This window comes from Centruroides vittatus, unplaced genomic scaffold (assembly GCF_030686945.1).
Source record: "Centruroides vittatus isolate TY-2023 unplaced genomic scaffold, ASM3068694v2 contig_439, whole genome shotgun sequence".
In the NCBI taxonomy this organism is placed as follows: domain Eukaryota; kingdom Metazoa; phylum Arthropoda; class Arachnida; order Scorpiones; family Buthidae; genus Centruroides; species Centruroides vittatus.
Genome location: NW_027122239.1, coordinates 3,128,041 through 3,143,662, shown reverse-complemented (window position 1 = coordinate 3,143,662; position 15,622 = coordinate 3,128,041). Strand labels below are relative to the sequence as shown.

Here is a 15,622-nt window from a genome sequence, read left to right as displayed (position 1 = left end):
TATTGGGACAGCTGTTTAATTGGGGGAAAAATTAGTCAGGTTCTGATGTGTCCCAATTAAGCAGAATTGACTATATATCAACTTTCTCTTTAGTGGTAATACAATCCCATCACTTAGGCTTGCACTGTATTTATTGTTATTGATTTAACAGTATATATGTGGTGTTAACAAAGTAGTAAACATTTAATCATGTTGGAACAATGAGTCAAGTTTAAATTTTATAGCAACTAGGTAAATTTACAATAGGAAGCCTAAGATGTCAGAGTATGTGTATGACAATGAAGCACTTAGTCATATTGTATTTGATTGACATTGCTGCTTTAGAGTAGAAGTGGATTCTCTTGAAAACAGCAGCTGAAATTATTATGACTAGAGGAAGAATTTTAAGGTGTAGTACTGTACCTTTCCAAAAATTTAGCTGTTTTCATACAGATTTGTTAAAGATATATAGTTTGAGGCATAAAATGAAGCTAGATGAACACACTGTTGCATACTTTATTGAGATTTCTCCCTCTTTCCCCCTCCTCTTTGACATTCTCCCTTTTTCTTCACTTTTCTATCTGTTTTTAAAAAATTGAACAGAAAAATAAATAAAATAAAATGTTTTCACTCTTCTTGTAGAGCTACATAAAATCCCATATCCTTATTTTGTAGAGCAGATCAAGAGTTATAAAATGGTGTATTTACTATTGTTGTAGCCTTAATAGTTCCCAAGATAATGTAGCAAAATTCCATGAGAGAGAACAAACTTCAACAAAACAGTAGTGCTCTATTTGCCAGTTCTCTATGAGATCTATGCCCAGTATATAAAGAAAGCTCAGAAAAAGAAGTTGTTTTATTCTGGCTTTGCACTCTGTAATGGATAGTTGTTCTATACAGTTGTGTTAGTCTGAATCAGAATCCATTGTTCACAATAAAAACATGCATAAGATTAAGATTGGAAAGTTATATGCACTTTTAGAAGAATTTAAGACACATTTCATTGAAACTGTTGGTCTCATTTTGTGATGTGCCATCCACAATGTAAATATTTCAATTTTCTATTGGCTATTAATAGCCAATAGAAAATTAACATGGTCATTTAAACAAGAAGCAAATTATACTATAATGTAAATATTGCAATCAGTGAGAAGCATCAAAGAGACAAAATAAACCAGTATATTAATATAATAAACATGCAAGGAATGTTGACATGCATGAAGTGACATTCATGTTAGATAAAACTACTGATGAGCTGCAAAAGTATATATCGGGTGAGCAAGCAAGAGTTCAGCAGGAGCCGAAATGTAGGTTTTGCAAAATGCATGGGAACCACAGTTCTATACTGTCGTGGCGGATAGTATGGTAAGGTGCACGATTTTATCTATATATATAAAAACGAATGTATGTCTGTCTGTCTGTGTCTCTGTCTGTTTGTCCTTCATGCATTACCATACCATACCATACCATTTATCCAATTGCCATGAAACTTTGGGAAGTTGTTTAATACATTCCCGCGAAGGTTTCTGGCATATGTGAAGACCACCATTTCCCCCTTTCAAAAATATATTTATATATGGATTAAGGCTTTTATGTCCAATAGATGGCGCTAACTTCCGACGACCTAAGTTTGCTTTTCTGTGAGGCATTATGTTTTGCTGTGAGAATTGACTAAAGCAGATCATTTTCTATCTATCTATATAAATAAAATATAACGTTCGTTTGTTCCTGCCGATTCCTTTGAAATTTTGACACTACGTTGCATTCGAATACGCACATGTTTTTATATAATATAGAGAGGTTTCAAGGTCGCATGCCACGTGATAAAACACACGTTTGCTCCGCCCATTCGCCATTTTTGTGGTAGTTTTCGCTCGCTTAGCTTGCACATGGTCTGTTATTCGACGTCGTTTTTTAGTTTAAACGTACAAAAATACTGCAGTTCTATTACCATGGATTAAGTTAAAAAAGATTCTTTTCTTGTGGGCTATTCTAGCGGTCTAACAGGACGAGATGCAGCTCTGTACGAAGAGAAAATTTCGTTATTTCAAGGCGATCCATACGAAGCCAGTTTATCAGACTTCGTCGTAGATCAAAAGTTGTGGCCGAAAGTAAAATTTGGTGACATTATAAACTATTTGGTTTTGACAACAAATTTCTACACCCTGTCACAAATGAAAGCTTATAAATCTTTAGAGGCCCATAACTATTTAACAAGTGGCTGGGTTTCTCCTGATATAAAAGTAAAAGTAATGAATAACAGCGAAGTAATATTGCCTGGAAAGATATGTTTTCTTTTGTTTGTTTAAACTCGTGTTTTTACGTATTTCTTAACTAAGAATTTTTGTCTGAAAGTAAAAGTTTAATTAAAAACAGCTGTGGAAATTTTTTTATTCAAATTGTTCAGTACTTTTATTTTCTAGTTGAAACTAGCATATAATAAGCTTACTTGCTTTTAGTTTTAACGTGTAATGTTTATAAGTTTGCACTAGCTAAATCCTGAAATTACATTAGTTATTCGTTTATAAATGCACTATACCTAACTAAATTAATATAAGCAAATCAGTAAACTCTTTTAGGTTTTAAAAATATAACTTAGTGTTTATTAACGTAAATATTGAAATGAAATGTTTCTGACAAACTCTTGTATTGATATTCACTTTATTCGTAACGAAATTTTTCCGGTTAATTCTGGAGAGCCATGCAGTTTGCCTTCATCGTGAAAGCTCCTCAGTTTGGGATCCTTGATGACAAATAATGCCGGAAATTTTAAAAAAATGATGTTCCTTTGTTCTTGAGTGAACTAGCATTACACCCAATTACACAACAAATCACCATAGTGATATTCGCGACGAAAAAAAACAACACAAGAACTCCAGTTAAAGCACACGCAAACACACACAAAACGTAAACAAGTCACAAACAGTCACAAAGATGGCGCTGGACAATTGCGCATGCTCATGACGTCACTCGTGATGTCGATATGAAACCTCTCTATACATGTCGAAATTCCCCCCACTGGGGAGAGAGGGACAGGATTAAGGCTTACTGTGAAGAACTCGGCTTCTATTTATACTATTTTGCATGTGGTTTTTTGCGTTTTTAATTGCGTTTTAATAGGCTACGTCAACAGAATATACACTAAAAAGGGATTTTTCGATATTCCCCAGCGGGGAAAGGGACGGGATTAAGGCTTACTGTGAAGAACTCTGCTTCTATTTATACTATTTTGCATGCGGTTTTTTGCGTTTTTAATTGCGTTTTAATAGGCTAAGTCAACAGAATATACACTAAAAAGGGATTTTTCGATATTCCCCAGTGGGGAAAGGGACGGGATTAAGGCTTACTGTGAAGAACTCGGCTTCTATTTATACTATTTTGCACGTGGTTTTGATTGCGTTTTAATAGGTACGTCAAGAGAATGTACACTAAGAAGGGATTTTTTGAAATTTCCCCCCACGGAGGAAGTGTTATACATTTATAATAGATACATTTTGAACCACAACAATGCGTGGCCGGGTCAGCTAGTTATATAATATAAAACAAATATTGAATTTTTTTAATAAACATATTTTCACAAATTATGAAAATAAAGTTGTGAAAATAATAATAAAAAACAGAAATTAACACTTTTCAGCAAGAGCCGCATGTAACTCAAAAAGAGCCGCATTTGCCCATGCCTGGTATATATTGAAAGGGTTTGGGTTTCAATTATCTAATGAATGGGTGAAACCCATGCATTTTAAGATGTACCAACTTGAGAAGACAAATGCATGCACAGTAAAGCAGTTGTGTGATTGAAGCCGAAGTTTTAAATGCGAAAACGTGTACGTTAGATGTTCATCGTCACTTTCCTGTAAGGCTAGAAGTTTGGCAATGGAATTTGGAATATCAAGCATGATTCCACTGACTTTTCAAACACATTGTCAAATTTATAGGCTCACAGGAAAGTGGCGCTGAATGTCCAACATATACGTTTTTGTGTTTAACACTTCGGCCTCAACCTCACTTTTCAACAATTCATGCATGAAGCTGTGGCCAGGGAACATAATATACAGACTTCAGAAAATTTTAGGAAAATGAAGTGATTTGTACACAAAAACCATTCATAGACATTGGTCTGTATACTGCAGAATTTCTTATGAAAGCTGCCACATAGTTCTGAAATGGAATCTGGACAAGTCAAATTTACCATAATGGATCTGCTTCTTGAACAATGTTTATTATGTGAACATTTATAGTTTAGAATTGATATTTTGTTTATCAAATAAAACTACATACATTGTACAAAATAAAATGTATTAACAAATAATTTATAATTAAATATTAATGAAGATATAAATTTGGCTAATTTAATTAAATTTGAATAAGTAGTCAGTCTGTCGTACTTATATACATTTTTAATAACAGTTAAACAATATTAAAATTTTCATTATTAAAGTGTATTTGAATTTAATATTTTATTTACTTTCATTTTGTTTGTAAATGAACAGTATTTTATGATTCTAACTTTCCTATAGTGGTTAATTTTATTCAGTTTCAAAAATTATCACTATACAATACTGTGTGTATTTTTTTATTTTCATATTCGTTTTGTTAAAATAAATTCATTACAAACAATATAAATATAAATTTAAGAAAATTTATTTCAAAACTAGTTTGTATTCAATATATTTTGTAATGTATAAGTTTACAGATATACAGTGTGTATCATATATTTCTATTTTGTCTCGCAGGAAAGCATCAACACTCAACAAAACAGACAAGATTCTCATATGTTTTTGCAGTTGTATTATGTTTGAGAATCTTGCAATTTAACCAGTGTGGTGAAAGTGTAACCAGAAAGAAAATAACATAAAATCAATTTACACATATCAACATTTCTGGTTTATGAATCCTGCCCCATTTGTTAAATGCTGATGCTTTTCTTCAAAATCTTCATGTGTTGTGAGACAGTATAGAAAAAGTTCCTATTTCATGGCACACTATATAATAAATAATCCAATAAAAATAATAGCCTATTTTTGTCTTTTATTTATTTATCTTTTTCAATATTTATAGAAACTGGAAGAACAGAAAGACTTAGCACAATTCGTTCTTCCAGCACATTACCTGTTCCTCATCCTAGTAGTCAGCCACCAACGCCAACTCGTTTGACTGGGACTGGAAATCATTTTGAGTTTGAAGACCGGGGTGATCTCATAATGTTTTATAATACTGTAAGATATATTTAATATAAGCAATTAATTTATTTGTCAATTATATGCATGATTTTTGTTCCATTTTTCTTTCTAGGTGTATGTGCCAAAACTACAATCATTTGCTTTGAAATTCACACAAGGCAATAACAATGAGGTTAGCAATTTTCTACTTTTAATAATAATAATAATAATAATTTTATTGAAATAACAGAAATTTTATTTAATAATAAATGTTAAGTCAATTAAATTCATTAATTTATTATTGAGAATATCTATTTATGAAAGCAAACAACTCTAATCAATCCTGATAAATAGATATGTAGCTGCAGAAAATCAAAAAGGTGAGATGGTTAACTTAAAAAGTGATAACCAAAATTTTGATTTATTTTATATTCTCTATAAGCAATATATATATAAAAGATAAAACCAAAGAAAAAAATTATTTGATAATTTTTAAGCAAATCTACTTTGATATTTTTAAACATGATTATTATTAATTGGAATAGTGGTTAAAAATCTGTATAAAAATTTTTAACTTGAACATGACTTTTAACATTTTACATAAATTTAAGTTTCATCAAGAAATAATAAAAAAAAATATACTCTTTTTAATGAAACATTAAAACAAAAAAATAACAAGATACATTTAAGTGTTCTTATATATAGTGCGGTTGACAAACGTTTTCGAGCTATCACTTCACTCTTCCTCAGGTCAACTGGTTTCCTGGATGGAGTGTATGTCGTTTAGTGGGGTCAGGTGTCTTTCCAGTGAAGTGTTTTCTCCTTGCCATGCGTGGTTGTGTGCTGGATGGGGGCTTGTAGGGGGTTGGCATCCAAAAGGGACTGCCAGGCCTGAGACAGAGTCATCTCCTCCTTCCAGTTGACACACGTGGCTGCCTGGCTGGTGTTGTAGATGGCTGCAGCCTCTAGCCACCTGAGATGCTCTTGGTGGGGTGTGTTGACTATAATAGCAGCTTTTTCGAACTGCGCCTCTATTTCAGGATCCAATGCATATGCGGCTAGGGCTGTGGTAAGTCTCCTGTGTCAGACATCAGCTTGGTGTTCCCGCAAACAGGTATTTAACAAACATCTGGTCAAACCGATGTACCATAAATCCTCGTTCCATCTGTGGTCTCTGATTGGAATAGAATAGACCTCGGGGAGTCTGGTACGATCAGGGGGGATCTTTTTCATTGCGTAGGATACGGAAAATCGTAGGGCATCTTCTGTATGCTATCTGTATCCCGTGTTGGCTGGCTATCTGCCTATGCACAGTCCTAAGGTATGGGTTGAATGTGACGGAGGTTTGTGGAGAAGCGTCTGGCCATGAGTCGGTATTCTTATTTTCCTACATAGATAACATCAACATAAATTGCTATAATTTATTTATATATTTTTAATTATGATAATTGGTTAAATAAAATGAAAAGTGTTTTTTTCTCTCTTTGATTATGTTTTAGAAATTTATTTTAATTACTGAAATTTGATGTTTGAAATTTTTATAAAATTTATGAAAGTGAAAATATTCCTTTCGTATTAGGTTTATCAGTTCCCATTATTTTGTTGGGTGGTGAACCAATGGCACACATGCCAAAACTGACATATTAGGAGAAATCATCTGGCACATAATGTATCAAAATTTTGGTTCATCACTTGTCTTTTTCAGTCATCCTTTAGGTTTATCATCGAATCATTTTTTCTTCAATCAGCTTCTTTACATTTATTTAAAGTCTAAAACTTCAAGATGCATAAACATTTTTAAAGATAAATATGCTTACTATATGGTGAATGGATCAAAAAGGTTTGCCATCACTATTTTATGTTAAAACATTTCTGAAATTTGAATTGAAACTGTTCTTTAGACTAAGAATTGTATTTTTGTCTATTATTATTTGTTGTATTTTTGCTGATTTAGCTTTGACAAACACATTTTTATAAAATTTCTCTCAAAATTGTTTGAAAATAAAACTTTATTTAATTTTTGTTTTGTATTTTATTTTTAAAATTCTACTTGTCAAATTTATTTTGTTTTAACTTTTTCTTAGTTCTGAAGGTGTAAACCATTCTCAGAAATATTCAATATAATTAATGAATTTTAACTTTTACACAGAGACATTGTATTTTATAATTTTAGCTGTATTGTGTATGGCAAACATAAATTATTCTAATCTAACTGAAAATTTAAAAAAAAAAAAAAATTATATTCAATTGTAAATTAATGGAATGGCATTCTAATTTATGTTTGCCGTTCCATTAATTTACAATTGAATGTAATTTTTTTTTTCCTGTTGTAATGTACTCTGTATTATCTTGCCTTATTTTTATGTATTTCATTTATATTTTTTAATTTCTAAGTTTTTAACAAAGAGTTTAAAATAAAAAATTTAAAGTATTGTGAACAAATTGAAATTTTAAAAATGTAAAATTGAATGAACTTTTAAGATTTTTCTTATGTGTGTTTAAATTGTTTATATCAAATATTGTTTGAAAGTTAAAAGTATTTCTATATAATAAATAAAAGTTAAAATTAGATGACACACTTGTATTATTTAATAGTTTAACCTGTTATTGACATTGAATTTTATCATAAAATTGCTATTCTATACTGATATTTTTGTTTAAGATGTGTGTGTTATATACACATTAAAGAAAAAGAAAAAATATGATGAAATAATACTAAATAGATAGATTAATATAATTAATAAGATTGTCATTGATGTACATAATAATAACAACAGTTTCAATTTAAATTGATACATAAATATAAATATTAAAATACTATTTAAAATTAATCTAAATAAAAAATATTTAAAAATGGGCTTAAAAAGCTGAAATCATTTTGCATCTGAAAAAGCAGTGTTAATTTCTATGTCAATTGTTTCTCTTATTTCTTGTGTCTTTTATCTTAATTCTTTAATGAACTATGCTTATTAATATTCTAGTTGTGCCTCTTTTAATAGAATGCTTATGTATTTATTATACAGTGCTCCCAGAACAATTTTGTTCAATTTTATACACAAGCTTTTTGTCATATTTAATGTATTTAACTGAAATATGACATATTGTTGGCCTCTTCTTCCTCCAATATCTAGAAAATAGACATGCATATTGTGACAACAGACTGTGTAATTTTTGCAAAGATTATTAAATGTAAAATGAAACATTAAATTTTGAGATTTATCTTTGAAAATGTTATATTTGAAACAGATTTTCATATTAGTCCTGAAAATAAATGTTCAAAATAATTTAGCAATAAAAATACTTTGATCACACTGTTTCTATTATTCTCCAATATGAATGCAATAATAAGGCTGTCTTAAAGGAAAACAGCAGTTCTTTATTCAAAATATCATTTATTTTTATATAGAGGGAATCACCACCTCTTTCTCCACTACCAAGGTTGAATGCTAATCCTTTATCACCTTGGAGACGAGTGTCTTCAAAACATTCTGTATATGTTTCACCTCTGAAGAATTCTAATTTTCCTCCTTCTCCTAGTAGACCATTATCTTACAGTTTCAACAGGAGTTATCCAAAGGTAAATTTTTTCTAACTGAATTGATCATTACAATAGATTTAGAATCAGTTATTTAATGTTTCTTTTTCAAATATCTTTATTATGAAATTATTCATGTTATATTTAAAATTCTATGTTTTCAATTTAAGAAAACTTAAGAAATTTTAATTCTAATATATAGAATCTGTTTATCTATAGCATTTAAATTATGCTGATGACATTTTAATAGACACAATGTTTTACTTTGAATTGGCATCAGAATTAGAAAATATACATTATGTGAGTATTGTAAATTATATAACATACAAATTATTGTCTATTATTGTTAAAAATTAAAATTTTTTAAAAACTTGATTTTTATCTTAAAAATCAAAATCTTATTAACTTTAGAAAATGTGAAAATAGAACTTAAAAATGGTCATAACTACCTAAAAATTAAATTTCCAATTATTGCTTTATTTAATGCTTATCAAAACAGTATCTATACAAATCAGTCATCAGTATCTGAACACTATCTGAATATTCAAATCAAATTCATCTTGGCTTATAAGATTCACTTTTGAAAATAAATGTTTTATATGCAGCTCCAGTTGAAAGTTTATATGATGTACAGTAGAGAAGGTACAAGTGATGTTTATTGAAAATTGATTTCTGTAGAAAAATAAATTTCATTTCATATCAAATAGGACAATTGAAATTTGGTAGATGTCAATTGTCTTATTTGATGATAAATTAACTTTCAACAGTTCACTTAAAATGTTACAGAAGGGAATTGACTCTCTAGTTAACTGAAATTATCCTAATTACTTGGCATCATAGTAAATACTCAAAAAAGAATGCTTAATTCAGGAACCAAAACTTTTATTTACTAAGAGAAATGTGTTTTATTTTTATTTATTTATTTTATATATTTATTTTTTTTTTAAGAACAGGTAGAGCTAAAGCTGTTCTTAAAAGAACAAAAATATCTTTCTCAGTAAATAAAAGTTTTGGTTTTTGAATTAAGCATCCTGTTTTAAATACTCTGAAGTTAAAACTATTTATAGAAAAAAAAAATAAATATTTGAAATGTTGAAGATGAATTTCTAACCTAATTGCTAGACCTTTAATATTATATATATATATATATATATATATTATGGGATTATGTTATTTGTAACAATAATAGTTATAAAATCACTAAAAGTTTATATTCTGGAATGTATCTGGTTTTTGAGCTTTTCAGACTTGCCAGATCAGGATTTTATATCTTCATTATTTCCCTTCAGTGATAAGATTTCTATTTTCTTCTTCATTCTAATATAGTATTGTAGATGCATTTCTGTGTGTAGTATGTATGTATAGATGTGTACACAAAATGATATGTAAATTTTGATTGTTTTGTTAATTATAATTATATTTTTTAGGATCTTCGAGCAATAAATTGCATGATGAAAAGAGGTGAAAGAAAAGTTGGAAAACGAATTCTTCAGGATGATTCTGAACCTGATAGTCCTGCCAAGCGTATTAGCACAGATCTTACTCTTCGAAAAATTCAAAATGTTTTTACGGAAAGACAGGGTGGAGGAACCGAATAATTTATTATAGCAACATAGTTACAATAATTGTACAAAAACTTGGAGAACTGCAAATGATATATGTATAGTAAAATAAATGTGTGGCTGATCTCAATTTTTTTATGTCACATGGAAATTGAACAGTATAGCAGAACCTCCAATGCTCATACTTAATAGAGTATTTCCATTATAAATTTTAACTAATAAGTCGAATAATGTACAAAGTTCCAAGGTCAGTTATGTTGAATAATTGAATGAATTTTTATTTAAGATGTTTTCAATGTAAGGGTCCTTTTGCCATGTTTGTTATGGCTCAGTCCAGTATTGCATTATAAACAACTTTTTATAGAGTGAATCTTATATGTCATCTTCTGAACCAACCATGAAATGTTCTCTTCAAAATTGTACCAGTTTATATAGATTTGTTTATATTGCCTTCTTTTAGTGTAATATGTCTAAAAACTTTTATATGAAAAACTGAAACAATCTTTATATAAACGTAAAATTTCATCTTCAGATGTAACATTAGAATGATATACATTTGAAGCTTATGCTTAAAGAATAATTTTATAAAGAAAATATTTACTTTTTATGTTAGTACTGTCTAACAGAAAGAATCATTTAAAGATATAAAAAGATTTTGACATTATTTAAAACTGTTGTTATTATTTTGATTATTCTGTTTGAAAAGTTAATCTCTGGGACTTTCCAGCATAAATTTAAATTGTGAATTAGGAACTCAGTAATTATAGTTTTAAAATAGAAGGTTTCTAATTCTTCATTTTATTTAAAGGCATTATAAATATTTGCATATAAAAATACTTTTAATTTTTCAAGTATTTATATGGAGTGTTAAAAAGTACTCAGCATTTATAGGGTAGAAAGTACATGTTATGCTGAGTAAAAAAACCATTGTAAATGTAGGTAAAAAATTCAATCATTTCTGAGATATTAATAATTTTGTTTGTTAGTATCTTGATTTATTGGCTTTTATTTGTCACATGTGATATGAAAAGAGGGGACTATCTTGCCAAATCTTTATCTTGATTCCACACGTCCTTTCATTTTCACGCATGCTTGGCATCATCATCTTACAGAGTTGTAAACTTTCTCAAAATTCCAATTTTTGTTAGATTATTTATCTTAAAAATGATTAAGTTTGGTCTGTGTTTACTAAGATTTTTTTTTACTGAATATGGTGTGTAGTACTACTATATAGATGCTAAAGGCTTTTTTTTTAACACCCTGTATTTTTCAATTACTACTCAGTTTAGATTCTCAAAAATTTTATTTTAATAAATCTAGTTTAAAACTAGAATTAACATGAGAATTTTTTATGATAGTTTTATTATAATGTATTTACAATATAATTTTATTTTTCGTAAAATATTAGCTGTTTTGACTGAAAGGCAATTAATGCATGAATTACATTTTTAAGGTAAAATCTATATTTAAAAATAATTTGCATTAAAATATTATTCCTTTGTTCCTATCTTAAAATATTTTAACTTTATACATGATATAATTTGAAATTTAAATATTACTTCTTCTTAAGAAATTCTGATAATTTTTATTTTATTCATCTTATAGTGGTCCAATGTCAATTAATCTAATAAAATGTTTAAGTTTGTCAAATTGCAATTTATTAAAGCATTTTTAACATTAGTAAAGTTATCTGAAAATCTATAAATTTTAGCACAAATTTTAGTTTAATTTGATTCAATTAGATTGGGGGTCACCAAACTACAGCCTGCAGGCCGGATCCGGCCTAAGAGGTCAGTTCATCCAGCCCACCGCCATCATGCCACAAATGAGCTAAAATATAATTAATTATATGGAAACATCATAGATTGCAGATAAACTGACTATGTAGAAAAATTAAAATAAGTAAAAATGCCAAAATTGGTCCAATGTGATTTTTAAGAAAATCAGTGAAATAAAAAATTTGGGCACTTTTTTGCAAGTTTGGATATCAGAGTGCTTTTTGTATACGTATCTGCATTGAAGTTTCTAAGAAAAGTGATTACGAACTTGCTGCAGCCATTGTGTTTGTGTATTGATAAATAAATATGTTGATTGTCTTTATTTTTCGTGTATTCAGTGTACTGTGTTGAACAAAATGGTTATGCAGCTTGTGCTCATCATTCTCTCAGTTATCTGGCCTGCTGTGAAAAAAGTTTGGTGACCCCTGAATTAGATCAAGCGAGATGAAAATATTATTTAGAAAATATTTCTTTTAATAATCATAAAAATATAAACAGAAGTGAAATTAATGAAATAATATATGGTTTTGCAGTATAAGAAATTTAAAAAATATTTAATGCAAAATACATTTTGAAATAAGTATATTGTACAGGGTGCATAGGAAAGTCTCTTTAACCAGAAAATTCTTGTGAACAGAGAGAGCAACAGCTATGCAAGTGAGGTAACGGTATAGTAAAGCAACTACGCCCGACCTAATGCAAACGACAGCAGCGCCCCTAGTGGTGAAATTTGGAAGATAGGCAGTGCGAATCAAAAACGAAAACAGATAGAGAAAACTTTCCAATTAGAAAGTTTTAGAACATCAATTAATTAGTACGAAACGACATGTGGTTCACACGGATAAGATAAAATGTCGCCTGTATACCCAAAAATGTCCGAAAGCAATGCACGCCATTTTGTGTGAACGTTTGAAAGGAATAGCCATAGGTATGAAGAAATACACACAATTTATTGCATAAAATATGTACTTACATCAATACAGTTTGATAACATCACACAAAAAACAATGTAAAGGCAAACTGTCACACAGTGATAACAACTTAATGTCGAGTATGTTCGCTGTTGTTATCAAACTGTATTAATGTAAGTACATATTTTATGCAATAAATTGTGCGTATTTCTTCATACCTATGGCTATTCCTTTCAAACGTTCACACAAAATGGCGTGCATTGCTTTCGGACATTTTTGGGTATACAGGCGACACTTTATCTTATCCGTGTGAACCACATGTCGTTTCGTACTAATTAATTGATGTTCTAAAATTTTCTAATTGGAAAGTTTGCTCTATCTGTTTTCGTTTTTGATTTGCACTGCCTATCTTCCAAATTTCATCACTAGGGGCGCTGCTGTCGTTTGCATTAGGTCGGGCATAGTTGCTTTACTATACCGTTACCTCACTTGCATAGCTGTAGCTCTCTCCATTTGCAAGAATTTTCCAGTTAAAGGGACTTTCCTATGCACCCTGTACGAATTTACTGTATTTAAATACAAATCAGAAGAATGATATATATGAACAAAATATTTTAATTCAATACTTATGCTGGAACAGTTAAGAGATAGAAAAGTTATAAAGTACAGTAGAGCATCGATTATTTGACCCTCGATTAACCGACCGCGTTCTAGTCAGCAAATTCAAATGTCCGCTAGTGATGTGGCGCTACAATATTTGGTTATGTCTTGGCTACTTTAATATTATTTTTGTTAAATTTTTGCACATTTTAGCTGGCAGCACTGGCTCGACCATGAAAGAGAGGCTAGTATTTAAACCAGGCCTAATACACTATACTAATAATGTATTTTTTCATACTTTTCGGTTATCCGACTTTTCAGTTATCCGACCAACCCCAGTCCCCAATTAAGTCGGATAATCGATGCTCTACTGTAATACCAATGTAACTTTAGTATAGAAAAATATTTGGAAGAGAATTGGGTCAAAAAAGTTTATCAGTAATTCTAATTACAATAAAACATACTCAGTCTGTAACTTAAGATTTAATAATAATGAAACAAATAAACTGCTAATGTTGAGTTTACCAAAAGTATTTAAATAGAAATGTTACCAACCTTGATTTAGGTTATCTTTATCTAACAATCCCATAAATGAATAGAATTGTTTGCATTTTTCAAAATTCAAAACAATTCTATTCTATTTACAGTATTCTGTTAGCTGAAAATGATCTTAAATCAAGGTCAAATGTTTCTAATTAAATACTTTCGATAATTTCAACTTTCAGCAATTTTTATATTTATTATTAGTAATAATAAAAGTATTAAGATATATACAAATATTGATAATATATTCTGTGTTTATCAAAATTCTTCCTTAAACAATTATTTTATCAAAAACTTTATTTTACAGAGATTTTATTAGTTTGACTTTTCTATGGCAATCTTAGGTTAAAATTGCCATTTTAAAAGTGCAAACGTTTAAGAGATCAAAGAATATATAATTATTTTCAAAAATTGATTGTCCATAATATTGTAATAAGTAATCAAAGAGTTTTCTCAATAACACTATAATGCATAAAATGAATTGACAACAGAAACTTTTTAGTTGTAATATCTTAAACATGAAAAAATGAACAAATATTGTCAAATGTATAAAAAAACATTTAAAACACTGATATTTCTGATTCATAGAATGAAAAAAGAAATAAATGATGATACAATGTTAGAAATGACAAGTGTTTCATTGTTTGTTTAGATATGGAAGAACTTCTAGATAAAGAAATCTAGAAGTACTGTGAAACAGTGACTAATTGGTATTGGGTTAACTAATAGAAGCTAGAGTAAAATCCTGAAAGGAAGCAAATCCACACATACTATCACAAATGGCTCTTTATTATTATAAAATATTGATAAATTAGGAGAAAATCAAAATAATTCATTTATATCTATTGTATGATTGACAATTACAAATTATTTGTAGTATGAAGAATTATATTTATGTAAAATAATAATTTCAAATTTTTTAATAGGATTGTATGAAACACACAACTATTTTAGATCCTAATCTAGTTTTTCAAGTTTTAGTCAGTTTTATTTCAACAAACTCATTCACGTTATAACAATTGATGAGTTTGTTAATTTATAACCTAGTCTAATACTATATAAAAAAAACTTGATATTATGAGATGAAATACATCATATATTATTGAGAGGGTGGGATTACAACTTCAATGCATTAACCAATGTGGTAGCAGTAACAAGTTTTCACAAATAACCATAAATTTTCATTGTGGTAGAACAAATATTTAGTTCTAAAAGGTATTTAGACTTTATTCAAAATTATGCATTAAGAAAATCAATATTCCATGAATTTGCATATATATATATATATATAGACTGTATATATATAGCAGGGTGTCCCATAAATAAATTGCCATTTTGTCCAAATAAATTTGTTATAAAAACTAGCAATATCCTTCAAAATACAGCTCCATTGTAATCTATGGTCTGTAGCCATCTGTCAGCTAATTCATACATTCTCACTTGTATTGCTATTTTTTAAAGCATAAATTTCTTGGATCACAAACTCAACTTGCTCCAGATTTTGGAAGTGTCATCCAGGTAAAAACTGCTGTACCATTGAACAGAAAAGATA

General features: G+C 29.1%; 1 protein-coding gene across 4 annotated transcripts in view; it reads left to right on the top strand.

Moving 5' to 3' along the window:
• LOC136977037 (retinoblastoma-like protein 1) overlaps window positions 1-12,168 on the top strand; it is a 130,449-nt gene extending 118,281 nt beyond the window's left edge. For 2 of the 4 annotated variants that reach the window (XM_067272469.1, XM_067272466.1), the window contains exons 21-25: window positions 5,041-5,198; window positions 5,275-5,334; window positions 8,548-8,718; window positions 8,896-8,976; window positions 10,104-12,168. In XM_067272469.1, the coding sequence (XP_067128570.1) occupies window positions 5,041-5,198; window positions 5,275-5,334; window positions 8,548-8,718; window positions 8,896-8,976; window positions 10,104-10,274 (641 nt within the window). In that variant the 3' untranslated portion in view covers window positions 10,275-12,168. The remainder of the gene's footprint in view (window positions 1-5,040; window positions 5,199-5,274; window positions 5,335-8,547; window positions 8,719-8,895; window positions 8,977-10,103) is intronic. The other 2 variants (XR_010881025.1, XM_067272467.1) reach the window with 2 other exon arrangements.
• The last annotated feature ends 3,454 nt before the right edge of the window (window positions 12,169-15,622 follow it).